This window comes from Cavia porcellus, unplaced genomic scaffold, assembly GCF_034190915.1.
Source record: "Cavia porcellus strain 051 isolate PalLab524CR breed Dunkin Hartley unplaced genomic scaffold, mCavPor4.1 scaffold_1, whole genome shotgun sequence".
Taxonomy (NCBI): Eukaryota; Metazoa; Chordata; class Mammalia; order Rodentia; family Caviidae; genus Cavia; species Cavia porcellus.
Window position 1 is genome coordinate 183,063,838 of NW_026947484.1, and position 26,529 is coordinate 183,090,366.

Here is a 26,529-nt window from a genome sequence, read left to right on the forward strand (position 1 = left end):
ACTTCCTATGTACTTTGGAATCTATTTAAGTTATCTCGCTTTACCCTGATGAAAACTCTGCAGGGAAGATTCCATAATCCCACTTTTCAAAGATTTGGAGAGGTTAAGTGACTTGGTCAAAGCCACATCATAGCTAAACGCACAAGATCTGGGATTCAAGTCTAAATCCTAGCTCTGGGCTGCTTCTGATAAACCACACTGCTCACAAAAGCCTGTTATTGGTGGCCCTTGTGCACCATCATGATCTCCTGTTCGTTTTGTGTCTTTAGCTAAAGGCAGTGATAAGGTACCATGTAACTCCATACCTGCTTGCCACACTTGGGCGGTTTTGTGGGTATATGTGCCTTGTGCCTGGTGGCACCAGGGATCCAGTGTCACACTTTTGAACAATGGTATCATTTGCCTTGAAGACACAATGCAGCTAAGCCTTACTCCATTTCTAGCTATAGGTGTGTCTTTCAGACACTGAGCAGGGGAACGTTTTGTGCATTACTATAATACAAGAACCCTTTATTCTCTCCAGAGTAAAACACTCTAGACATCTGCAAGTTGCTTTACGTCCTGAAAAGGATGGCATTGGAGGCAGCTTTATGAAATGCCATTCTTCTGCCCCAGCATGCAAAATCAACCCAAGGGAGCCTTCATTTACACAATAGATATTTTTGTGAGCAAATCCTCTTTATAAGAAATCTGGGGAGCTGGGGGTGCAGCTCAGTGGTACAGCACATGCTGAACATGTACAGAGCCCTGGGTTCCATCCCAGTATCCCACCATTGTGTCATCTTGTAGCGTATAGGTTATGTGGTATCTTTAAAAATAAATTTGAAAAACTCAAAATGTAGTTTTCCAAAAGCCAGGTATAATCAAACTTAATTGTCTACTGTAACTTTGGATGTCTCAGTTTTGGGTTTTTATTAGACCTACATATGCATGAGATGAAATCTATTAATTAAAGAAAAAATTTTGACTTTTGCTTAAAAGCTAAAGTCTGAAGTCAGCCTTCTGGTTGCTTCTCAAGTGTACTCTTTGTTTTCGGTGAGCACAGTCCTAAGACTGGCATGAAGTCTGAATTTTATGCGTAGGAAAAACATATTTTTCTAATTTGGCTCAGCTTTTAGCTGTGAGGTGCTCTGACTTTTTATCGAGTACCTTTCTGGAAACTTTCCAGAATTCTCTGTGTCTCTGCCAAGCAGATGTTATGGACTTTATTTTTACAGAAGAGCAAACTGAGGCTCACATGATAAAGTTATTTAGTACAAGATGGTTATGTGGTAGAGCAGGGTTTTCCACCTGGGACTTCTGTCTGGCTCCCAAAACCCTGTATGTTCTTACTGAGGTAAGGCCATGCATATTAATGAATGCTTATCTTCCAACATCGTAGCTCCTTATTGCAATGATTTGCTGAAGAATTTGGAGTCTAGTCCTCTTTCCCGCATTATTTGGAAAGCTCTCAAGCCCCTGCTTGTTGGGAAGATCCTGTATACACCAGACACTCCAGCCACAAGGCAGGTGATGGCCGAGGTAAGCCACCCAGGCCCAAGACTCCCTCCTCAGAGTGCTTCTAGAACTAGGGGCATAAAAGTAGACTCAGTTTCAGATGGAGGGTGCTGAGAATACTCATAACTCATCTGGAATTTTGAAAGAGTGAAAATCTCAAGTCTGATCAAGTTCAGAGCTGATTGCTGGGGACAACCTCTAAGCCCCAGATGTCTGAATCAGCTACAGGCAGGCATTTCTAGATATATTTGAATCATAGCTACAAGTAAGCATTTTGGGGGGATGGGAGAAGACTGGCTAGGGATGTAGGGATGGGGTATCTTTTTAGGGAGCATTGCGTTGCTAATTTTCATTGCCTCTCCACTTTTCCTGTGGTCCCTGGCTCCTGCCTGACTCTAGGTGAACAAGACCTTCCAGGAACTGGCTGTATTCCATGATGTGGAAGGCATGTGGCAAGAGCTCAGTCCCAAGTTCTGGGCCTTCATGGAGAACAGCCAAGAAATGGACCTTGTCCGGGTGAGTGTCTTTCTGTCTACTGTGTGCCTGCTTGGTGCTGGTGTGGATTCTAGACATAGTCCCATAACTGATGCCAGAATTCCTTAAGTTTAACCAATTCGGATGTAGTGAGTCTGGCTCAAGCCATATCTTTGAGCCACAGAACTGTTACATCTTTAAAAGCAGAGACTGTGGTGTAGCAGTGACCTTGTCTACTTTGACATCAGTGCATAGCTAAACACCAGTTTTCTACAAAACTTAGTAACAGCCAGTATTTGGAGGTAGGACTTGATGATTACAGGACTCTTACGTATTTTCATTTTGAGCTCCAACTGCTGAGCCAGGCCCAGCACCTTCCCTAGACTTCCTATGTTTATGTAGGCCTTGGGAGGAAGTGTGGGAGTAAAAGAGTGGTTTGACTCACCGATATGTCAGATACCGGTGTTTGAGGCATTATGTGAGTGCAGAGCTGCATGGAATGGAATTGCACTTTATGATTTGAGCCCCTTGAAAGAAATACATGCTCTGGAGACAACTGGATTCAAAATCAGAGCAGTCTGAGAACAGAATGTCTCCTTTGCTTGGGTCTGAGAGCTGTTTAATTGCACCGTTCCTGCGTTGGGCTGAATCAGAATCATTGCACTGTTTCCTATTGCCATGGTGAGGGAGGCTACTTCCTTTTATTTCTGCTGCCATTAAGAGTCACGGGAGAATTTTGCCAGGTTTCTTGTTTGAACTTCATTGATCCGAGGAATAATGGGTTTTAGAGACTGACCTGTATGGAGGGAATTCTTCAGAGTGTAGAACCACCCCTTTGTCCTCTGATGGAAGGGGCAGGTTATGAAAGAAGATGCTCCAGAGGTGCAGAAGCCTCCAGTGATGTTTCACATGCCATAAAAACAGGGTTGCTTGAGTGAGAAAAGCACAGACAATGATGTGTTACGGATTGTACTAGTACGAATTAAGAGTAGCTCGTGCCCTATAAGCATAGCTGTCTGTTGGACTCCTTTCTGTCCCCCATAAGGCATGATCCAGTTGCAGGCAGCATCAGAGATATGTGTCTCTTAAGCTCTTCTTCCTAGTTTTCTCCTTAGAATTCATGTTTCTACCACTTGGAGGCTCAAGGAGTGGTAAAGAGCCCTGTTAAAAGGACTCAGTAAATTTTAAAGTGGGAGCAAATATATGCTTTTTTATTCTTAATTGGAGTTTATCTTGGGGGCTCCATCTGCTCATGAGCTCCTGGTTCTTTAGGGACAAGACCCTTGGAAACATGGCAATGGCATTTATTAGGAATCTAGCTGGGAGGCCCCATATGTGATAGAAAGTAGAAGAGTAGATGCTAGAAGGAAAGACATTGCATGCCCTGGAGGACTTGTATGTTAAATTAAGAATCTGTAAGCTCTGTGGCATCATAAAAGGGCTTTAAGCTAGTGAAGATACAGGTGCATTACTCTGACCTGGCATAAATTGAATAGGGAGATGAGTGGGGAGAAGGTAAAAACTGGGGTGGAGACTATATCAGTCAGTGGCCCAGAACTAATGCCAGAGAGGAGCTCTAGTGGCTGCTTGGTAGTGAGTGGCAGAAGAGAGAGACACCATGATGACTGATGATTTCTAACCTACGGATAGTGAGAGGCCCAGCAGGCTGAAGGCTACTGGGGTCGGCAATATAATATGGCAGTTGGCAGTCATTAGACTATGGGTACAAGTCAGAAGAGCCTTTCTTCCTGCTTAACCTCAGGAGTATTTAACTACACTAGCATGGGCTTCTAAGTCCTTAACACCCCCTGAAGCCTGGCATCTGGTACATGAAATCATGCTTCTGCTTCTGTGGATTTCTCTCATCTCTCTGCTCTTTGGTTTTGTCCCCAGTGCTTCACCCTCCAGGTTAGAGACCTTCTCTCTGTGACACTGATCTGCTCTTTGTTTTCTGAGCTGCTCTCAGTACCTCCTCTCCAGGCCCTGTTTTTCTTCCTGCTTACTGCTGCAAGGGTCTTAGGTCTTCTGGTCTTAGGACCACAGAGCTGCCGCATGGTCAGTGATTTCACTGGTCCATCTCTTCTGTGACCATACTGCTCAGCAGCCACGCCCTGGGCAGACAGATCTCACCCCAAATGCTGCATCTCCACTATGCTCTTATTTGTTCAGATCAACTATTCAAATAAAGTACTTTCAGAATTGCTAGCCATTCCTCTGTGAACTTTGGTGAGGTTCAGTTTAGTATCTGTTAACAAAAATACATATGTATCTTACTTATAGCAGTACAAATTGTTATTACCTATTGGAAAGCAATTTGGAACGGAAATTTCAAGACCCATTAAAAATGTGCCATCAGGTGTACCTCCATTCTACATACCCTGAGGGATACCCTACAGAAATAATTTTAAAGAAGTCACCCTACAAGATAGAATCTTATTGCTGTAATAATTGTTACTGTGAGAAATTGGAAACGGACTAAATGCTCAGCAGTACAGGGATAGTTAATGAAATTGTAGTATATATGTACCTTCTAAAAGCATTATATTGCCATTAAAATAACAGATATGAAGCCACCGAAGGAAAAGTGCCAATAATGTTGGTGAAAATAAGACAGAGAAAAGAATGCAGTTTTCTAATCCTTTGAGAAAACCAGTTCAGCAGATTCAAGGCTTCCTCTTCCTTCTGGAAGCTGTGACTAGAGTTGCGGCCCAGTTTCCTTGGTGCTGAGTTGCAGCTGCCCTGTTTTCCTGGCAGTACATCTGTGCAGGCCTCTGCCCCACCCTTCTGGATCTATGGATTGATTTAACCTCTCTCTCTAAGCACCATGTAAGGAACTAGCTGGTGAGGAAATAAGACATGGAGAATAGGCCTCCTCTATGTCAGGACCCATCTGCCTCAATTACTTGGCCTAACCAACAGCATTATTTCCCTAAACTAATAGGAAAAGTGGGCTTAGAGCTGAGATGGGTACTTATTTGTGATCATCAGACTGTGTCACAAAATAGAATGCAATACAGTGGGAAAGTATACTAAAATTCGGGCTTGTATTTTGCATTTTGACTTTGCTAATTATGAGCTGTGTGATAATATATTAAGGGCCTAACCTTTCTGAACCTCAACTTTTCCCTGTATAAAATGGGAAATATTAACAGTAATAGCCTCATAGAATTGAGAGAGATGTAAAGCATATAAATCATTCACTATAGTAAGGTTATTAATGCTTTTAGTTCATACTGTTAGTTTGAGCTGCTTGGTATAGTGAAAAGCATTTGGACTATGAATTTAGACTGACCTTCTTAGAACCTTGAGTCTCAGGTTAGTATTACAAATCAGTATTGGTTAAAATCATACATTTTTTTCACCTTCCATCTTTAAACTTAAAATGAAGGCACTATTACGTACCCGTTTTCAGTGAAGATGAACAAAAGGAGACAACATGTGAAAGAATGTGCATCTCATAGCACTTGTCAAAATGTGGTTGATGTTCACTGCTTGTATGTTCTCACTGGAATGCAGATGCTGTTGGACAGCAAAGGCAATGAACCCTTTTGGGAGCAGCAGTTGGATGGCTTAAACTGGACAGCCCGAGATATCCTGGCATTTCTGGCCAAGCACCCGGAGGACGTTCAGCAGGTTAATCGCTCTGTGTACACTTGGAGAGATGCTTTCAATGAGACCAACCGGGCAATCCAGACCATATCTCGCTTCATGGAGGTGAAGATTTGTTGTGTACATTGTTTAGAAATGGCTTATGGTTTTTTCTTTGAGATGTTGCAGTAAGATTAGAGATGGGGAAATTGTAAACATATTATGTAGTCTCACTGTAGCAGTATCCCTTAAACCTAGCACAGGGGTTGGTATAGAAAAGGTGCTTAGTAAATGTTTCTTGAATAAGTAAATAAACATCCATTGTCTTCTAGGTTTTCATATGTTTTCATATCTTAATGCTTAATGATGGCAAAGTATTCCATTAGGGCTGGGCATATAGCCCAGCTGCATAAACACCTGCCTAGTAAGCGCAAGGTTCTGAGTTTGAGTCCTGGCACTCCTCCCAGGCATTATTTAAGAAATCTAATTCAGGCTGGATTAAATTTTAAACATTCAACCCTAAACTTACGGTACTTAATACGGATGAATAAAAGTCTTTTTTCCATCTGTGTAATGAGTCATTTAATTGCCATGATTCAACATTTCAAAGAAGGAAGGAGATAGTACTTCTTTCTCGCCACAAAAAAATCAGTACAAATAACTTATCAGTAAATACTGCCAGCATTTCTCTTAAATTTCAGTTAAAAACTGAAATGATCTGCTTATTCATTTTGGGTTGAAGACTGGACAGCTATTCTAGGAAGGATTAGCCCTTATCTGGACCTTATATAGACTGTAGTTCATGTGTGTCTTCCTGGTCACCCACCAGGGTTCTCACAAATGTTATTCCCCTTCAGTGTGTCAACCTCAACAAGCTGGAGCCCATTCCCACAGAAGTCCGGCTCATCAACAAGTCCATGGAGCTGCTGGATGAGAGGAGGTTCTGGGCTGGAATTGTGTTCACGGGAATCACTCCTGGCAGTGTTGAGCTGCCCCATCATGTCAAATACAAAATTAGAATGGACATTGACAATGTGGAGAGGACAAATAAAATCAAGGATGGGTAAGCTGAATCATATCACACCAGTCCAGTCTCAGGAAACTCAAGAGCAGCTATTGTGATTAGCAGTGCTTCCATTGAACTAATAAATAGGTAGCAATTTCAACAGAAAAATCATTGGTGGCAGCATTTTGATGAAACTGGCATATTCATTGCTGGGGGCTATTATTTCAAAGCTCACAAAATGTTGGTATCTTTTCTCCATTGTCACTTGGGAAAATTAATCTCAAGGAAGTCAACAGAAAAGAAAGCAAGGCTTTTAGGTCTTCTGTGCCAGCATTATCTATTTTTATGAAAAGAGGCAAACATCCAGTTAAAAAGGGGATATTATATCCATTTAATGCAATGAGGGTGGAGGGAAAAAACCCAAACCATCTAGTAGTATGTTCATTCTGATTGTTTCTACTTAAAGATAGTGTGCATGTCAACTGAGACTATAAAGTAAGATACAGGTATAAAGAATGGTGTGGTTGTGTGGGATTGGATGTTTTTTTTTTTAGTTTATGGCTCTAAGCGATATTTACTCACTTGTGGTTTGGTTTTAGGTACTGGGACCCTGGTCCTCGGGCTGACCCCTTTGAGGATATGCGCTACGTATGGGGGGGCTTTACCTACTTGCAAGATGTAGTGGAGCAGGCAATCATCAGGGTGCTGACAGGCACTGAGAAGAAAACTGGGGTCTATGTGCAGCAGATGCCCTACCCTTGTTATGTTGATGACATGTAAGTGACCAGCAAGCCACCATCTTTTGTTCAGTTACCAGGTAACACTGTTCTAGGTACAGTGTGTGTGGGTATGAATCAGTGGTCTAAAATTATAAGTGGTCTAAAATTAATAAGCTAGATGTAGATGGTCTGTCATTTCATCCACACTGGAGACAGACCCCTGGACACGCTAATGATCTGCCTTCTCTCTCATCCATGACTATCACCACTTTTATTTTTTACACTCTGCTCTTTTGGTCAAAATTTGATCTATCTGCAAGTTCACACTCTGTCATGACAAACACATGCAATTGCATATATGCACATAACCCCAAACTTAAAAACAGTAGCCTAGATTTGTAAAAGTATATTTCCTATAGATTTTTCCACTTCCTCTAAGTGGTTGTTGAGCAAAAGGAAACTGAACAAAATGTCTTTATTTTAGACTTTTCAGGTAGTCTTTTAATGCTTAGTCCCTAAGCTACTGAATTCTAATTGTGGGAACAGTGTTTTGGGATCTGATGGTTCCTTGTTAGGACAAATGGTGAGAAGTATAGTTATTGCAAGTGTTTAAAATATATCATATCCTCTTCCAACAGGGTGTGTGTGTGTGTGTGTGTGTGTGTGTGCATGGGAAGAGCAGTGCTTCTTCTTTTGTATTTTCTTTGTGTTATACTATTTAACTGTTTCCTAGTGTGGCCAACTCTAGCTTTTCCACATCACCAGAATTCTGTTTTTTATCCTCAAAATTATTAGCTAGAATTTTCCACAGAAAGGTTTTTTCAAAGACTACTAAGCCAATAGTTACTTTAGAAAGGATGCCTTAGAATGAGGATACTGGAGTTCACAGAACCTTTGCCTGTCATCATGTAGTAAGTGCGAAATGGTAAAACTGGGATTGGAACCTCAACTTCCAGCTCTGAAGTCCAAGTCCCACTTACATTGCAAAGTTGCATTTCCTAGGCAAATTTGGAGTCTGAAATATTATTGACAAGCGTGACCTGAGTATATTTCTGCATATGATAAGAAATGAAGCAGGTCATATGGGGATGACTGTGGGGATAATGAACTTTTCCTTTTACTGTAGTTTTTAGTACTGTAATGTTAAACCACCTTTAGCTTTACCTTCATGTCAAGTCAGTTACCTAGTGACTACAGCAATCCCTCACAGAAACTTTGCTTGGCAACACGTTACTAGTCTAGTTTTATCTCTGTGCCAGACTGCTTAGGAAGCACCTGGAAACCTGTGGTTTTGGAGTCTAAAAGACCTGCCATTAGTGGCCCAGATGTGGAGCTTCCCCTAGCATGCGGGCTCGGAGGCCTTGGCCCATGGACCTGGCTGACAGTGTCTTTCTTTCTTCTCCTGCCGTTCTTTGGGGCTCCAGCTTCCTGAGGGTAATGAGCCGGTCAATGCCCCTCTTCATGACACTGGCCTGGATTTACTCTGTGGCTGTGATCATCAAGGGTATTGTGTATGAGAAGGAGGCACGGCTGAAAGAGACCATGCGGATCATGGGCCTGGACAACGGCATCCTGTGGTTCAGCTGGTTCATCAGCAGCCTCATCCCTCTGCTTGTGAGCGCCGGCCTGCTGGTGGTTATCATGAAGGTAAGGCTACCCTGCTTCCTCCTCTGTGCCGGGGAACTCCTGAATAGCCCAATAGGAGCCATGGGAGGAAAGAGAGAAAAGTCAAGGCTCTGGGAAAGAAGGAGTCTTACACATCATGTCCTTCGACTTCAGTTTAGAATATGGGAAAGTGAGAGCCAGAGAGTGGTGAACTCCGCTAGTTAGTAACTAAAGAGGAATAGAACCCAGGGCTCACACTTTCCAGAATCGCATACAGGTAACTGTGTCACATGGTCTAGATGACAGTGTAGCTGTTCCTTTCTTCAGATGTACTGGATTGGGATTCTTCCCAAGCTTCTCAAAAGCACTAATCAGAAGGACACGCATCATTGCAGGGAAGTAATCTGAGAACGGAGCTGAGGAAGAGTTTGACATGAGGGTATTTGTCAGGGATCCACAGTTGTGGAAGGACTGTTGAGGATACAGGATCAGACAGACAGAGGAGCAGATCTGGGATGCACAGCCAGCCCTGTGGGACATCCTAGAGAACTTACAGCCTGCAGTTTTGTTCATTGAATTATAATGTCTGGCTTCTTATGGTTTTCCTAGGCCTCTTTTGCTGACCTTCCCTATGCCAGACTCTCAGATATTGAATGTGGGCCCCCTCAGAGGGGAGCATTCCCAGCCCAGGCAGCTCTCTAACTGTGACAAACTCAGAGATGCAGACACCTGGAGCCAATTTACTGACTGCCAGTTAGAAGCCCTCTCCTAAAGTGGACTCTGAGCAGTGAAGTTCTGTGCTTACCCCATATGATAATATACTTTCCAGCGGTCTTTTTCCTATCATTATTTTGTATAAAGGTGCACCCTGTAAAAATAAGTGAGGTTTTTTTGGGAGGTCACAAGGGTTAGGGACTAACATTCAGCTGAAAACTTGCTAGTACCTGCTGTAAGTGAGCGCTTACAATGCCAGCCGCTGTTTAAAGCACGTGCTGTGTACTTCCCTTCCATCCTCATTAAAGGGCCCATTTCATGTTCCAGAAGGGAGGCTAAGGAAGGCAGGCTTTGGTAGGGCACACAGCAGTGTGACAGCACCAAGATTCCAACACGGTCCTTGTTAGAAACGAGGACTTGTGCCATTCTTCGTGCACTGATGTCTGACTGTAAGAAACTGAGCCCGGTGTGAGAGCAGCTCCAGGACGACTGCGTTCTGCGTGGTTTGCTGAGGTTGCACAGTGATTCGGATAAGTTCAAAAGATTCACAAGAGTTCAGGGTACAGTGCAAATGGAAAATTCATAGTTTTGAAGGGGGAAATGAAGGTCTCCTGGCCATCATCGTTGATGTCTAGAAAGAGAAGTTGTGTGGACATTACTTCATAGGACTCTTTCTTGGTGGCACCAGTCATAGTGCACATAAAAAAGCCAGTTAGACTTACCTGTCTGAGAAACATAGAACAGAATTGTCCACTGAGATGGAATGGAGAGCTGGACTCTGTTCTGTTCCAAATTTGCCATTATTTTCCTGTGACCTCATAAGTTATTTTTCCTGGCCTCAGCATCCTCATTAGAAAACTGAACAGTATCACTCCTCTGCATTGTCTCTGAGCTGAATAAACCCACTTTCGTCCAGAGACCTTGTCGAGGCAGCACATTTCATGAGTCTCTTCCTTTCCAGTTGGGAAACCTGCTGCCCTACAGCGACCCCAGTGTGGTGTTCCTCTTCCTCTGTGTTTTTGCCACTGTGACCATCCTGCAATGCTTCCTGATTAGCACGCTCTTCTCCCGGGCCAACCTGGCTGCTGCCTGCGGGGGAATCATCTACTTCACCCTGTACCTGCCCTATGTCCTGTGTGTGGCATGGCAGGACTACGTGGGCTTCACAGCCAAGATCTTTGCAGTGAGTAGCTCTGGTCCCTCTGCAGCGTTGCAGCCACAGCCACCTCAGGTGTTTGGCATCCTGTTTGCAGCCCATGAGTAGGAGCAGCAGTTTGAGAACATTAGATGAGTCTTTTCTGGTGTTACTTGAACCTCAGTTCTAGATTCTGAGCTCTTTGAAGGGAGATTTTATGTCTTATTAAATTGTTTACCTTTAATCCCCTTGGTGAACACTGGCTAGATTAAATTGAATGGATTATTTTCAAAGATCAGATTATTCGTTGAACCTGGTTGGGAATAAATGGCATCGGGGAACAAAATTAGCCAATAGGTATCATCTCCATCCTTTATCTCCCATCTCTTGGCCACATTAAGCTCATTACCACATCATGGCTGCAGATAGAATTGAAAGTTCTTAAGGTCCAAATGGGCCTTATCTTGATCCCTGTATTCCTTGTGTTTAGTATGGTGTTTAATTAAGTAGTATTTTCTGAACTAAGATGGACTGAGAAGCAGGTGCCTCCTACCCTAGGTCCTTACATGGACAGCTCCTTTCCTTGCATAGAGTGCGAGTGACCTTTGAGGGTATGCAAGGTCCTGTAAGAGCAACTCTCCAGCCATCTCCTGGATCACTTATGAGGGAAGCTAAAGGTCTCTCACAGGGCACTCCAAGTGCCTTCATCTTGCCCTATCAGTACCAATGCTCCAAGCAGGCTCTTCTTGTTTACTGGTTGAGTGGGGAGCCTGAAAAGACCTTGATGAATGTTAGTATGCAGGGGGGTGGGAGCAGAGAGGAGACAGGATCGCTGAGCCTTAGAAGATCTCTGACAGCATAAAATTCTAAAAGTTTTACATGCTGTCATGCATACATTTCTGAAATGTGTATGCATAATGAGTAGCTATAAATGGAATCATTTTACATGCTGCAGGGGAACCCACTCCCGTAAAGGGACTCTGCAGGTGAATACTTCCATATCCTATAATTGATCTATTTTACAAATTCAAATTTCTCTAGGTGGAATTTACATTAGAAGTAATAGGAAAATGAGAGAGACAAGGGAAATAGATATGTGATTTTTGCCTCTTTCTCCCAGAGCCTGCTGTCTCCTGTGGCTTTGGGATTTGGCTGTGAATACTTTGCCCTTTTTGAAGAGCAGGGCATAGGGGTGCAGTGGGACAATCTCTTTGAGAGCCCAGTGGAGGAGGACGGCTTCAGTCTCACCTCTTCAGTCTCCATGATGCTGTTTGACACCTTCCTCTATGGGGTGATGACGTGGTACATCGAAGCTGTCTTTCCAGGTACGCTGAATTTCCATCCTGCTTTGGCTATCTTCTAGGGAAAGATGATTTCTGGCTGCAGAGCTTTCGTATCTTTGTGCCAGAATTTCTACAGGACCTAGAGCTCTCTTAAAAATGGGTCAGGCTTTAGACCCATGACAAACTAGTAAGTCAGGAGAAAGGAGCCGATGCTGAAAATACAGCTGTTACTACCACAGTGGCACTCATTGCTTGAGCACTGTCTGCCACACACTGCAGTGTTTTATATACTTTGGCTCATTTATTATCTGAAAGGCTACTGGAAGGTAATTATTATAGCCTGCATTTTTCAAATGAGTGAGCGGTAACTTGAAGAAGTAACTTGCCTGAGGTCACATGAAAGGGAAGTGTGGGTGCTTGGGTTATACTTGGTCAGTGATCCAGGAGCTTTCAGTCACTGTTGACTCAGTTCTGTTATTCTGTGTCTCCAGGAAGCGTACCTCTAGAGGGAGATTCTGTTTCCTCCTTACAGATTGTGAATAACACAATATATTGGCTCTGAGCCCTTGCCTGTGATTCAAATCCAATTATTATGCAATAAAAAGTCATTTTGAAATCTACTTGGCCAAATCAAAGATGAACCTGTCCTGGGGTAAATGTTCAGATAAGATCTAATTCTGAGAGAGTAAGGTTTAATTCTGTTTGGTTCACCTTGTGGTTCTCCTCCTCCGAGCCATATAGGAAATGTTTATTGCTCCTACCCGAATGTCCCTCAGTTCCTTCCTTGCAGTGAATATGCAGTTTTGAAGCTGATTTCAAGTTTCAAATCCTTACTTTACTGATTCTACGATGTCGGGTTGGTTGCTAATCCCTAAGTTTGCTCCTCTCTCAAATGGAGATGGTGCCTGTTTCACGGGGCTGTTGGGAGGCTTCCGGGAGGTGCATAATGCAGTGTACATGGTAGGCTTCAGCAGAGGCAGCTCCCTTTCCCCTCATCTCCATTCCAGGCTGTTCCTTCTCCAAAGAGTATATCTGCCTGGGAAACCTCTGCAGTGGTTCCTGGCGTTGATCAAACCTATGCTTTGCCTGCAGGTCAGTATGGAATTCCCAGGCCCTGGTATTTCCCTTGTACCAAGTCCTACTGGTTTGGTGAGGAAAGTGATGAGAAGAATCACCTTGCTTCCAGCCAGAAGGGAGCATCAGAAAGTGAGTGCTGCGGATCTGTCCTCTCCTCCATTTGGTGCTGCTGCCCCTGCTGACTGTCAAAACCAATGACAGCTCTTGCGCGTTAGGAGATTTTTAAGGAACTCTAGAGGTAGAGGAATTACACACATTTACCCTTTCCAAATTCTCCTTGACCTCTGTGTCCAACGCTGTTGCCTTGATGGGCAGTCTATCTGGGTCACACAGGACCATTTCCTTTGCTTTCTTGGCTTCGTGGAAAGTGTCTTTTGATCATTACACTTTTACTTCCACCCTCTCATGCTAACATGCTCTTCTAACTGCCTGCTATGAGGAAGTAAAGACAGCCTCGGGGCCGTCTGCCTGCCTTATCGTGATGCTCTACACATGAGCTGTGTAGGCTAGCACCGAGCAGCTTCTGTAGAGCTCACCCTATATTCTTACTGCTCTTACCTGCCATGCATGACCCAGGGTGCTGACCCTCCCCTGGCTGCTGACTGTCCATAGTTTAGCAAAGACTCTTCTTTCTGGGTTCTTCATTCAAGTCCTTGCACTCAGCAGTCACTAGATCCTTCTGTTCCATCTGTGCCCTTTTCCTGATAGCCTCTGGTAAAAGTGTGATGCTCCTGTGGCTACCATTTTACCCCCTTCCCTGCTGTTCCAGCTTTTCTCTTCTTCCTCTCTGCATCTTGTTCCTGTTTCAGTCACACAGAGCCACTCAGATGTCATGATCTGCCATGTCTCTGTACCTGTGTCTGTGTTGTTTGTTTTCTCCTGCTCTCTGGCCTTCTAATTTCCTCTCACCCTTCAAGATCTAGTTCAGTGTTTCCTCCCAAGCAGCTCCCCAGACTCACCCTTCCCTGCATTCTGTGGCTTATAAACAAAACAGAAAGATCCCAACCTTTTCATTTAAAGACAAGTGTAGATGTCTGAAAAGCTGCAAAACAGGTCTGCAAAAGGAGTAAAACCATGTGTAACTACAGTTTAGTAGCAAACCATGAAACTGACATTGGTACATTTCACAGACCTTCAGATGTTACATGCGCTCATTCCTGCCTGTGTGTGTGTCTCTGTTCAGTTTTATCATATGTACAGATTTATGTAATCACTGGGTCAGCTGAGATGCAGAACTTTTTCCGCAGCACAAAGCTTCCTCACGCCACTGTCTGCAGTAGTTACAGCCACCGCCTTTCTTTTCTGTTCCCTGATGTGGGTGAACTATGCATCTACTTCCCATTTCTGTAGTTTTTTTTGTTTCACACAGTGTTGTGAAAATGGAACCAGATAGTAGGTAACTTTTTGCTACTGGCTCTTTTTCCATTCAGCATAATTCCTTTGCGGTCCATCAAATTGTGGAGTATAAGAGCAGTTTCTTCCTTTTCCTTGCTGGACAAATTCCATGATATGCATGTAGCACAGTGCCAGGGCATTTTAAAGATGTGTTTAAAAACAATGGTTAGTATCCTGTATCCTAATTATTTTTCAAGTCTTTCTCCCTCAGTTGACTCGAATGCTCCTTTGTCATTTAATTCCTATTACCAGCACTAATACCCAAGTAGGCCCTAAATAAATATTTACAGCTTCCTCCTTGCCTCCAAAACCAGTGGTGTGGCCAAAAGTCATGTGTGGAAGTCTGAATGAACCCCTGCGTTTATACTTCACTCCTTACTGTTTGCTGTGGGTTCACCCTGGTTCCCCTCTTTTCTCACAGTCTGCATGGAAGAGGAACCCACTCACCTGAAGCTGGGTGTGTCCATTCAGAATCTGGTGAAGGTTTACCGAGATGGCATGAAAGTGGCTGTCGATGGCCTGGCACTGAATTTTTATGAGGGCCAGATCACCTCCTTCCTGGGCCACAACGGAGCAGGGAAGACAACCACCATGTAAGAAGAGGGTGTGGCACTCAGGGAATCCACCCCGAGAGGGTCTGCAGTGTAGCCAGGAATTCATACTTAGGAAAACAGAGTTGGCTCCTGGAGCAAGAGTGGAGCATGTGAGGAAGTGATGAATGTGGACGTCTCATCTGGTCATGGCGTGCTTCCCGAGTGCTAGTTTGTGCAGCATATTTTGCTGAAATAGGCTGAGGATTTTGCTGATTTCTCCATTGCACTTCTCTGAATTCTGCAGTGTTCTTGGAGCCAACTCTGAGAAAGGTACTCTTTAGGGCTGGTTTGATCAGAACTGGGAAGCAAGACTCTGGAAGGCAAGAAAGAAGAAAGGTTAGCCATGTTTCAGGGAGATGGCCATTTACAGGAACCCTGTCCTGGGTCTAGGCAGATGTGAGAAGCACCTGGACAGCTGGCCCCAACTCTCCTTCCTGGGACCCATGAGATCTTACACTTGGCAGCTTCAGAACAGAATTAGCCTTAGTGGCTTTCAAAGATGGTCCCTTAGCCACTGCAGAGGATAGATCTGGGTGTGTGTGGATTTGGAAGTGGCATTGTTTTCTTTTATTTATTTTAAAACAAAAAAAATCAATATATTACAAACATTGCTGGATATTTTTTAAATACACTAAAAATCCATATTGTCTAATACAAACATTTTTGTATTTGAATAGTTTGTTCATTTTTCATGAGACGTAATGTTAGGCATGCAAAACATGCTTTAAAGTACACTTTCCACTGCATATTGAGAGTTTTGTTTTTCAAATGCTCCTATTCAAATTGTCATGTCCAACACTTAGACCCAATCTTACTTATTCACTAAAACAGAAGACTTGTCTTGTGGGGCTCTCTCAGATTCCTCTATAAAGGAATTGGGGTGGGGGCTGGTGTCCTTGCTCTCCCCTCCCTGGCTCTGTAGCCCTGACTCCCGCACTTGTTAATTTTGTCCTCAGGTCAATCCTGACTGGATTGTTCCCTCCCACCTCTGGCACTGCCTACATCCTAGGGAAAGACATTCGCTCGGAGTTGAGCGCCATCCGGCAGAACCTGGGGGTCTGTCCCCAGCATAATGTACTATTTGACATGTGAGTACCAGCAGCACACAGAAGAACAGCCCCCTTTTGGATGTGGGAATCATGGAATTACGGATTCATTTTACCTTCTTTAAGGGTGGCGGGTGTTACCTCCCTGGGCACCTTGTTACATAGTTGTTATTTGATTTTTGGGAGGATAGGAGGTGACTTGTAGGAAGGAGATTAGACCCATTTAGCTGGGTGTTAGGAGTTGGGAAGCAGTGGTGACCTTCACTGTTGTTTTGGGGGACCCTGATGTCCTCTGCCCTGAGACCCCTGGACCTGGCAGTGCCTGAGGGAACATGGTATGATGTCCCTGTGTTCCCTGCTCAAGACATCTGCTACGAGTGAGAGGGCCCTGGAGAGAAAGCTGGAGCAGGGGAAAACCTGAGCTCTGTGACCTGGGGAAAAGTCTTTCTCCCTCTGGGCCCTAATTTCCTCTTATTTAAAGTAAGCACCTTGGGCTTTGGGGTTCCCTGAAGGTTTCCCTTCTCTGAGCCTGAGTTCCATTTAACTTTAAGGAGGCTGTTCCAGGTTAGTGCCAAGCTGATGGGACTTTCAGGGGAGCCCCTTGAGGCCCTAAAATTTAGTTTCAACCTGTTGCCTGGTGGTCAGGCCTGCTGGAAATAGGCTAAAAAATGACCTGTTGCATTTCTATTATTATTTCCTGAGCAGCTCATGTTGTTGCATTATAGTTCTTACTTGAATCCTTTTTTCTGATTATTTTTTAGAAACATATAGTTTTTTTTTTTTTTTTTTTTTAAAGGCAGGAGTGGGGCTGGGGAGAGGAAGGCATCCCATTTTCTTCCTTTCTGGGCCAGGAGGCATTGTGTTCTGATGCATCCTGCAGGGCCCAGAGCTGATCTGCCCCCCTGTCCCCAGGCTGACTGTCGAAGAGCACATCTGGTTCTATGCCCGCCTGAAGGGGCTCTCAGAGAAGCACGTGAAAGCGGAGGTGGAGCAAATGGCCCTGGATGTTGGTTTGCCACCCAGTAAGCTGAAAAGCAAAACAAGCCAGCTGTCTGGTGAGGCCCTAAGCACTTTCCCCATCCTCCCTTCCCTCCTTTTCCACCTATATACACTAACCAAAATCACAGGCGGGTTGGAGAGTAAATGAAACTTGTCCCTGTCTGTGTCCCCAGGTGGCTGCCTCCATTTGTCCTCATCCTCTGCCTCCACTCACTATCTGGGGCCTGTTTTTGTCCTGTAGGTGGCATGCAGAGAAAGCTGTCTGTGGCCTTGGCCTTTGTGGGGGGATCCAAGGTTGTCATTCTGGATGAGCCTACAGCTGGCGTGGACCCATATTCCCGCAGGGGAATCTGGGAGCTGCTGCTGAAATATCGGCAAGGTAACCGGTGTGTGCGTATCCTGAGTTGGAGGGCTTTTGAGGAGTATGGTTGTGTCTCGTGGTTATTCTTGTGAGGCCAACAGAATTGCTTCTCAAGGAAAATGTAGAACTTCTCATAAATAAAGCCCAGTGCCTGCTCACGATATGGAGGTGGGAGACCCTGTTTATAAGGCATTTAAGGCTTGCCCTTCATTCCCCCAGAGGCCTCCAAGAAGAACAGAAATGACGCAGACTTTCACATGTGTGTTATCGTTATGTTGTTACCTTAAGATTAAGATTCCTGGAAGTGAAAGCACCGTCTTTATTTATCAGTTTTGTCCCTAACTTATTGCACTGAATTTATGTTTGTTGACCATATGGATAAATACATGAATGGAATGGGAAAGGTACAGAAACACAGCTGTCAGTCTGCGTAGAGCTGCACTGTGGTGTAATGAGGAGCACAGGCTTTGGAGCCAGCTGAGCCTGGGCTGGAGACTGGGAAAGGTAGTTTAATGTGCCTCAGTTTCCTTATCTGTAACGGCAGTGGCTCTTGCCTCATAGAGGCTCAAGTGAACTGACAATGCACATAAACTGCCTCGCACACGCCCTGGGAGTAGCAAGTTCCCAAATAAAGGCTGCTCTTCTTTCTATGAGGATGCAGCAGCTGTCCCTAAGCTTTTCCCTCCTACAGGTCACAGTCACACAGGCTGAAGTCATCTCCCAGGTCTTTCTCGCATGCTCACCCCTATTATTATCTCTGTAGTCCCTGCCACTGTGATCAGTGAGCACTCATCTGGCCCACATTTTTGTATTTGTGCCTGGCAGGCCGCACTATTATTCTCTCCACCCACCATATGGATGAAGCGGACATCCTGGGGGACAGGATTGCCATCATTTCCCATGGGAAGCTGTGCTGTGTGGGTTCCTCCCTGTTTCTGAAGAACCAGCTGGGAACAGGCTACTACCTGACCCTGGTGAAGAAAGATGTGGAATCCTCCCTCAGTTCCTGCAGAAACAGCAGCAGCACTGTGTCGTACTTGAAGAAGGTGAGCTGTGGTCTCAGTACTGGGCTGGTGCAGGGGCCAGACAGTCAGGGCTTGCTGGCTGTGGATGGCTTGACCACCTCTGCTCCCTTGTGCTGACTCGGGGCTGCCATCTCCCTGCTCTGTGATCCCTGTGGAGTCTCATATTATCTCCTTCATGGAAAGCTCAGAGTAATCTGTTTCATTGCTATAGTTCTGGTGAATCCTATTTCCTTTTTCCTATGGAAATACAGTGAGTGATGGGGAGGGGCCTTCGAGGACTTTATTATGTCAAAGAAAAGAGACTTGCCAAAAGGTAAGAGCTGTGGAACGCCCTTCCATTCCTGCTCATTACCTTTGTATCTCACTGACCACACTTTTAAACTGCAAAACATCTAATATGTATTAAATACTGATTTTATGCCACGCAGACTCTGGATGTAGAAAAAAAGAGAATAGTTCATTTTTGGTTTCATTTTACAATTTTTTACATCTATCATCTCAAAGTGCAGTATACTCCTGGGAAGGCAATATCATAATTATTGTCCCAGATGAGGTAAATAAGGCTTGTAGGAATTTGTTACTTTATTCAAGGTCACCCAGCAAGTAAGTAACAGAAAGCAGAAATGTTTTCCTCTGTGTGTGAGATTTATTTGTATGTTGAAACCAGTGGTACTTAAAGCATTTCCGCCCTAACCCTGAACTCCCCATCTGCTTACTAACCTTTTAATTAGTGCTTCCTTTATGCAAGTGTGGTCTAAGAATCAGCAGCATCAGGATCCCCAGGGGACTAGCTAGGAACACAGCAGCTGGGGCCCAATTCAGATCTGGTGAATCAGAATCTGCATTTTAATAAGGTCCCTAGCTGATTGGACATACATTAAAGCTTAGGAAGCATGGAACTAGACCAGGTAAGCCTTAGGACTAGTAAAGTTGAGGAAACGTTGCGCTGGACCAGGAGCCAGATAAATTCCATGCCTGTGGTGGTTAAGTGAAGGCCCTGTTGCTGCTGGCAGGCCGTGCTAACAGCGGTGCTAACAGCTCTGCTTCCTGACCTCTTGGCCCAGGAAATGTGGCACACACATGACACACACACTTCACACAGAGGCCTCTGAAGCCCTGGCTGCCAACTGCATGTGTCCCAGGACAAACTTTTGCTCCAGTTTATACCCAGCAGAGCTTCTTGGAAAGCCTGCCCTGGCCAAGATGACGGTGGCTCTGCCTTGCCTGGTCCCTGATCCATTCTCACCTCCTTCTTTGCCATCAGGAGGACAGTGTTTCTCAGAGCAGTTCTGATGCTGGCCTGGGCAGCGACCATGAAAGTGACACGCTGACCATCGGTAAGGATTCTGGGGTTTCTTATTCAGGTGGTGCCTGAGCTTCCGCCAGCTGGGCAGAGTGGAGGCAGAGGAGGAGAGGTGCAGAGGCTGGTGGCGCTGACTCAAGGTTTGCTGCTGGGCTGGACTGGGTGGCTGTGGGAGTGGATGTAGCTTGGTGGTGGGATGGCCTGACTCTTTCTGTGGTCTGGGAGCTAACAACACTGTGCATCAGAGAACTGAAATGGTTGGGCAGTCAAGGAATCGCTTAGGGGGCTGGGTGGAGCTGGATACTGGTCAACAAGTTGAGGGCCAACTCAGTGGGCAGGGACTTGAGCTCAATATAAAAGGAGGGTAGGAGCCCAGGAGTTAAGAAAGGGCCTTCCATGTTTTCCTCAGGCACTGCATATGGGAAACCAGTGTCACTAGCAGCACATGGACCGTAGACATTGACCACTGCCGTCTCTGCTCAGTTCCAACAGTTGGGTTTTTCTTGTAAGATTTCAGTTCCTATGAACCATTAAATTGGCCTTCTGTTAACATAAAATAGATGGCAGCTGTCTTTGAAAGTTTAGGAAATGAAGAATCTTTTATGGTTCCTTTAGTTTTTCATTGAGGAATCCTAGGGCATAGGCAATGAACATGAGTCTGTCAACTCCAGCAAGTCATCTAGTCACCCCTGCACCATGCACTGAGTACTCAAACTGTGCCTAGATTTGGTGATGTAAAGGTGACTGAAACCCAGTCCTTCCGCTTCCTCCACCTCTCCAGAATCAGGTCAGGGTGCACTTGCAGAATAGCTGAAACATCTGAGACAGTGTCGTGTATAGGTAGGTGATAGGCTTCTGAGGCGTGTGCAAAGGGGAAGGTAGGAAATGACTGGCCTTTGCTGTGGGGCCCCTGAGATGACGGAGCCATCCTTGCACTCTGGTCCCTGCAGATGTCTCTGCTATCTCCAACCTCATCAGGAAGCACGTGTCTGAAGCCCGGCTTGTAGAAGACATTGGACACGAGCTGACCTATGTGCTGCCGTATGAAGCTGCTAAGGAAGGAGCCTTTGTGGAACTCTTCCATGAGATTGATGACCGGCTTTCAGATTTGGGCATCTCCAGTTATGGCATTTCAGAGACTACCCTGGAAGAAGTAAGCTGAGTTACAGACTGTCAGAATATAGCGGGCCCAGCAATCCCTAACCAGATTAACAGTCTACAGTGGGAACAAGATTATCCTGTTGGTCACTGAGCTGTTAGGTCACCCACATCTGGGTAATGCTGCCCCTGGTGCCTATAGGTCATAGTGAGAGATACCAGAAAAGGTGCATTAAGATTGGTGTGGGTGTATCATGGCCGGGTGTCAACTGGACTCTCATCCTTATGAAATGACCAACATATAAATTGTCCACTAGGACCAGGTGGTGAGCTTCATGTGTTTTAATCATTGTAATATTATTTAATCCTCATAACAAGATGATAAAATGAGCAGTCAGAGATGTCGAGCTGTGATTTAGAATCAGAGGTCTTTGGGCTTCAAAGCCCAAGTTCTTTACCTTGTAGCAGTACCTCCCTTCTGAGATACAGATTCGCGGGTCTTGAGGTATGAGAAGGATATAAAAGTTGTCTGGCCTGGTGGTCCTTAGGCTGAATTGTGCAGTGCAGGCATATGGGATTTTCTAAGGCTCAGCTCTCGTGCCTTTGACTTGGGATTGCTGGAAGTAAGGCCTTGAAGTCTGTACTTTGATTGCATGCTTTCTATACAGCGGCCAGAGTAATTTGTAAATCACTAGTCTCATTCAGATTTTCCCCTGATGTTTGAATCTCTGCCATAATATTTATGGTGTTGACGTACCTCTTCCCCTCCTTATTCTGTCTTGGATTTTCTATAATAGTGCTATATTACTCAAAGATTTAGGGGCACAGACCTGAAAGAAGACACTTGACTCATTCCCTGTAGGTTCAGGATAGATTTTTCTACTGCAGCACCCTAATGTCTTAGCTTTATTTTTAAAATGTTTGTCTGGACTGACAGCTCTCACCCCTGGCAAAAATAGGTCCTGTTCTGAATGTCTCCAACAGTGTTACTAATTAGTATGGCTTCTAGCTTCTTTGTTTTAAGGGGCTGACATACACCTAAAGAAATAACTTAATCAAGGTAGGGATGGCCTGTGTCGTAATATTGGTGCTTATATTGTTATCTGCTGTTTTCAGATATTCCTCAAAGTGGCTGAAGAGAGTGGGGTGGATGCTGAGACCTCAGGTAATGTTTCTAGGGGGAGACACGCACCCTGTGGAGATTGCCTCCTGCAGGCTGTTTTAGATTTCACATGTTATGCCTTCCTCTGAGTTGTTCCAGTGCAGTATCATTTTTAGTGAGTTTGTCGCAGATGAGAGAGGGTTTGTTTTACTACAAATAAAATGTAGGATTGCTTCTTTATTCTTACAGATGGTACCTTGCCAGCAAGGCGAAACAGACGAGTCTTTGGAGACAAGCAGAGCTGTCTTCGTCCGTTCACCGAAGATGATGCTATTGATCCAAATGATTCTGACCTAGACCCAGGTTCGTATGGGCAGTGTCTGTGTTCTGTTGTTTGAACGTGAACTTCCTTTTTATGTTTTTCTCAGCTCTTTCCTTTTGATGGGCTTTTAGCCATGGTGATAGATCCCTACAGAGTCCAAAGGGAAATGAAAAAATGAGAAAAGCCACTTTTGCTTTTCCAGGATGGAATGTGTGATCCAACCTGAAAGAGCAGATGCTTATGACTTCTGTCCTTTAACTGGTACCTTTTTGCTTAACATACACCTAAAAAGATGGCACATCAAGCCTCTGAACCCATCTTTTTATTGTCTTTCCTGTAAGATCTCAGTTTCTTGTACATATCAGGTGTTTCATTGTTTGAACTGATGTTCCTTGAATAGATGAATGATTTTTAAAGAATGAGAGGAATTTGCTTTTCAAGTTGATTGCCTTAATCATAGACATTTTGGATGACTATGTCCTTGTGTGTTTGACTCAGAGGGAAAACTCTATTGTATTATTATTGTTTTCTATAAAAAAATAGAAATCAAACAAATTTGATGTCAAAACACCTCAGTTAGGAATCATTAGTTTAAGACAAGGATTTCTGTATAATTTCTAGAAGCAGAACACTTCCAATCCTTGGTCACTTTAGCATGTGGTTCTTACGTTCTCCTGGATTTTATAAATTGTCAGCACTTAGATAATTTGAAATATCTCTGCTGTTTAGCAAAAGTATGCAAGAAGGAAACTAATTGCTCTTGCATGTTCACAAATATGTCAACCCACATACGTGGCCAGCTTCATAGAATAGTCTGTAAGAAATCAGTGCTGTCTTATTTCATTGAGTGACTTACAGTAATGGCCAGTGATGTATGAACACATCTCTTCAGTTTTCTTCAGGCATCTGCATTTTATGTTCTCATCAGTCCAGGACTAAAAGGCAGCAGTTGCTCCTGCTGGACATTTTCCTGAATTTTCCTTGAATGACCTTTTACCTCTGAGAGATCCCTTTAGCTTCAAACTTAAGCTTGCAAGTTGTTGCTGAAGATACAAGATCAAGGGGCATTGTCAAGCCAGAAATACCTAAGATAATAAGTGACCTTTAATGCCGCTTCTTGCAGAGTCCAGAGAGACGGATCTGCTCAGTGGGATGGATGGCAAGGGCTCCTACCAGGTGAAGGGCTGGAAACTCGTACAACAGCAGTTCGTAGCCCTGTTGTGGAAGAGGCTGCTGATTGCCAGACGGAGTAGGAAAGGATTCTTTGCTCAGGTGAAACATGCAGGTCTCTGGCTTTGTGGGGTGTGGGTGTTGCTGACTCTGATCAGTGAAGGCAGGACAGCACTGAAGTCCAGATAGATAGCAAGGCTGGAACAGGACTCTGTATTTCTAGCCTAGTTCTGCTTCTTGCCAAATAGCATGTGTTCTGACAAACGACTTCTCTGTGCAGTTTTCTTATCTAAAAAAGTATAATCTGTTCCTTATCTGAAAAGTAACAGCATCTATGATAAAAGGCTAGTAGGAGGATAAAAATGAATAAAGTGCTTAGAATCCTGACATTAGAGGGACAAAGTTTAGAAAAACAAATTGGGCAAGTCCACCTCTCATAATGTGAGAGGTGTTATGCTGAGATGCACTTGACTTAGGAATTTAATTAGAAACACGATTTTTCCTTAGGTTGATTTTTAACTCAAACTGATAGTTATGCTATCCAGAGAGATCAAAATATAACTGGCAAACAAGTAAGACTCATTACACTAAAACCTGCATATCAGAAACTGCATGCTAATTTGCTTAACTAGGAGGGTTAAAGTTACTTCACTCTATAAAATCAGAAAATACAGAGGAGTATCTGTAGAGTCTTCCCTTCAGACTCTTTGGATAATGCTAGGAGCATGTTTGGAGCATCCAGACCTGGATTTGAAGTGTGGCTCAGTTACCTGCCGGGTGTATAACCACAAACAAGTTACTTACTCAGTCTGATTCTTAGTTACCTAACTTTTTGGATAGTGATAATGAAACCAGAAATAATTAATAGAGTAGGAGGGCGTGTTAAGTGAGATAATTCTTATTACATTGTTTATAGTAGAATTATTGACTTAATGATAATTTTATCATTGAAACCAAATAATACGAGAGACAAGGATATCACTTGAATCTTTAAATTTGTAAAGGATGGATTTCTCAGCAAAAAGTGGATAATCCTTTGGGTTTACTTGGAAAGTACATACAAGTCATTGCAGTGAATGGTATATACATAGTTTGAGGATTTAGATAATTATGCTTTTTGATTTGACTGACTGCTCTCAACTCTGATAGAAGCTACTGCTGTAGTTAATTTTATGAGCATGGGATCTGTATTGGTTATCGATCCTTGCCTCAGAGAAAACTGAGGCAAGATGGGGAAGTGCTATCACAGGGACCACTTGTAGTAGTCCCAGAGCCAGGATTTGGATTTCTGTCTCCGGTGCAGGGCTTGTTCTCTCAGCCTTCTTCTGAGCTGAGCTGGGATTGGGGTCTAGTGTGGTCATTCTCAGTCTTTGAGGGCAGCAAAGGCAGAATCTAGTGTTCTGAATCATTCTGACATGAAATTTTTATTCCCTGAAGTTTCCGGCTTTGTGCCTGTGCTGGGTGGCTGTAGTCTCTGGCCTCACACTTCCAGCTTCCAAAGAGAGTGGCCCTACTGTCCCTCATTCCGAGATTGGCTGCTTTTGCAGCGGCTCGCCCTTTGGCCTTCTTTCTAATGCACACCTTTTTTCTGCCACCCTCCTTTCCCTCACTGCCTGGTTATAGATTGTCCTGCCAGCTGTGTTTGTGTGCATTGCCCTGGTGTTCAGCCTGATTGTGCCACCCTTTGGGAAGTACCCCAGCCTGGAGCTTCAGCCCTGGATGTACGATGAGCAGTACACGTTTGTCAGGTATGTATTTGCCTCTGTATTAAAGGGGAGAGGAGGATTTGCACTAACTGAAGGTGTTCATTAAGCTGAATGGCCAAGAGAATGGACTAAAATGTTCTACTATGGAATGAATTTCATTAGCTGTGGCTCAGGCACATAATGTAAGCCACTACTGCATGCAAAAGACAGCAGTGAACTAACCTTGAAATAATAGTGTAGTGCCCTTAGGTGGACACGTTAGCCCCTTTTTATAGTGCTGAGGTCAGGAACAGCTGTATGTGTTTTAAGCAAAATAATCTTCCCTCACTAAAATTTATGATTGAGCTATAAAATACTTGGCATTTAGAGCTATGTTTAAACTTTGTAATCAAGTCACAGGGCTTCCACATACTTTCAAAATACAGAAGCCTCAGGTTCCTGTTTTGTGCACAGTATAACTCATGCAACCCTCTACTCATTTTAAACTTGAGATATTACCTAGTGCTCATCTTTAGACAAGAATACTTCCTATTCTATAGCAACCACTTGCATGATATAAAAGAAAAAAAGGAACTGGATATTATCTGGCAAGAATTTTCCTCAATTTTGTAGGATTTGTAGACCTATAGAAGGGGGAAAATATATTAGTGACCTAAAGAGATGCTCTGTTAGTCACTTTTTCAGCACTGGGACACTGGCCTCATACTGCAAGCTTCCAAAAACGGTGGTCCTACACCACACTTGCCTCAGCATGGAGGAAAAGTATAATTTAGCCTACTGGTTGTGAGGATTCAGTTCATAGTCAGGTGGCTCCAAGGCAGGAACATCATGGAGGAAGTATGTGGTGCAGTCAGATTGCTGAGTTCATGGCCATGCAGAGTAAAGCAGGGGATAGCACCAGAAAGGAACAGGTGAGAGACCATGTATAGTACCCAAAGCTGTGCCTGCTAGACACACCCAAGAGTGGACTCTACTAATCTGCTAGGTGTTTCTTAATCCACTAAAGTTGACACATCACAAATACTTTACAAAAGAAAAAATGCAATGCGTATAAACATGTGAATTAGCCTCTTTTTCTCTAACCCATGCTTGCTTATATAGTTCAGGTTCACTTGATCCTTTCCCTTCCCAGCCAACCTGGTGTGGCCCATGGCTGTGGGACATGGCATGAGTTTGCTGTGATCTATGCCCATGATTTTTTATACTTTCTAGTTATCTGTGTAAACACTCAGTCAATAAAATCTGTTTGATCTTTCTTGGAAAGTCCTGGTTGTCTGTGCCAAATAGATAATGGTGAAAGTGTTATTGAAC

At 44.0% G+C, this 26,529-nt stretch overlaps 1 protein-coding gene across 2 annotated transcripts in view; it reads left to right on the top strand.

Annotated features, from left to right (window-relative positions):
- Abca1 (ATP binding cassette subfamily A member 1) overlaps nucleotides 1-26,529 on the top strand; it is a 128,837-nt gene that overhangs the window by 76,693 nt on the left and 25,615 nt on the right. Inside the window, exons 10-29 of one of the 2 annotated variants that reach the window (XM_063224413.1) lie at nucleotides 1,382-1,521; nucleotides 1,897-2,013; nucleotides 5,488-5,685; nucleotides 6,417-6,622; nucleotides 7,165-7,341; nucleotides 8,709-8,931; nucleotides 10,565-10,786; nucleotides 11,859-12,063; nucleotides 13,114-13,227; nucleotides 14,915-15,086; nucleotides 16,043-16,174; nucleotides 17,045-17,187; nucleotides 17,373-17,510; nucleotides 18,318-18,538; nucleotides 19,782-19,854; nucleotides 20,771-20,973; nucleotides 22,035-22,083; nucleotides 22,270-22,383; nucleotides 23,466-23,614; nucleotides 25,136-25,260. In XM_063224413.1, coding sequence (XP_063080483.1) covers nucleotides 1,382-1,521; nucleotides 1,897-2,013; nucleotides 5,488-5,685; nucleotides 6,417-6,622; nucleotides 7,165-7,341; nucleotides 8,709-8,931; nucleotides 10,565-10,786; nucleotides 11,859-12,063; nucleotides 13,114-13,227; nucleotides 14,915-15,086; nucleotides 16,043-16,174; nucleotides 17,045-17,187; nucleotides 17,373-17,510; nucleotides 18,318-18,538; nucleotides 19,782-19,854; nucleotides 20,771-20,973; nucleotides 22,035-22,083; nucleotides 22,270-22,383; nucleotides 23,466-23,614; nucleotides 25,136-25,260 — 3,121 coding nt within the window. Of the gene's footprint in view, nucleotides 1-1,381; nucleotides 1,522-1,896; nucleotides 2,014-5,487; nucleotides 5,686-6,416; nucleotides 6,623-7,164; nucleotides 7,342-8,708; nucleotides 8,932-10,564; nucleotides 10,787-11,858; nucleotides 12,064-13,113; nucleotides 13,228-14,914; nucleotides 15,087-16,042; nucleotides 16,175-17,044; nucleotides 17,188-17,372; nucleotides 17,511-18,317; nucleotides 18,539-19,781; nucleotides 19,855-19,881; nucleotides 19,961-20,770; nucleotides 20,974-22,034; nucleotides 22,084-22,269; nucleotides 22,384-23,465; nucleotides 23,615-25,135; nucleotides 25,261-26,529 lie in introns of both variants that reach the window. The other variant, XM_063224412.1, reaches the window with a different exon arrangement.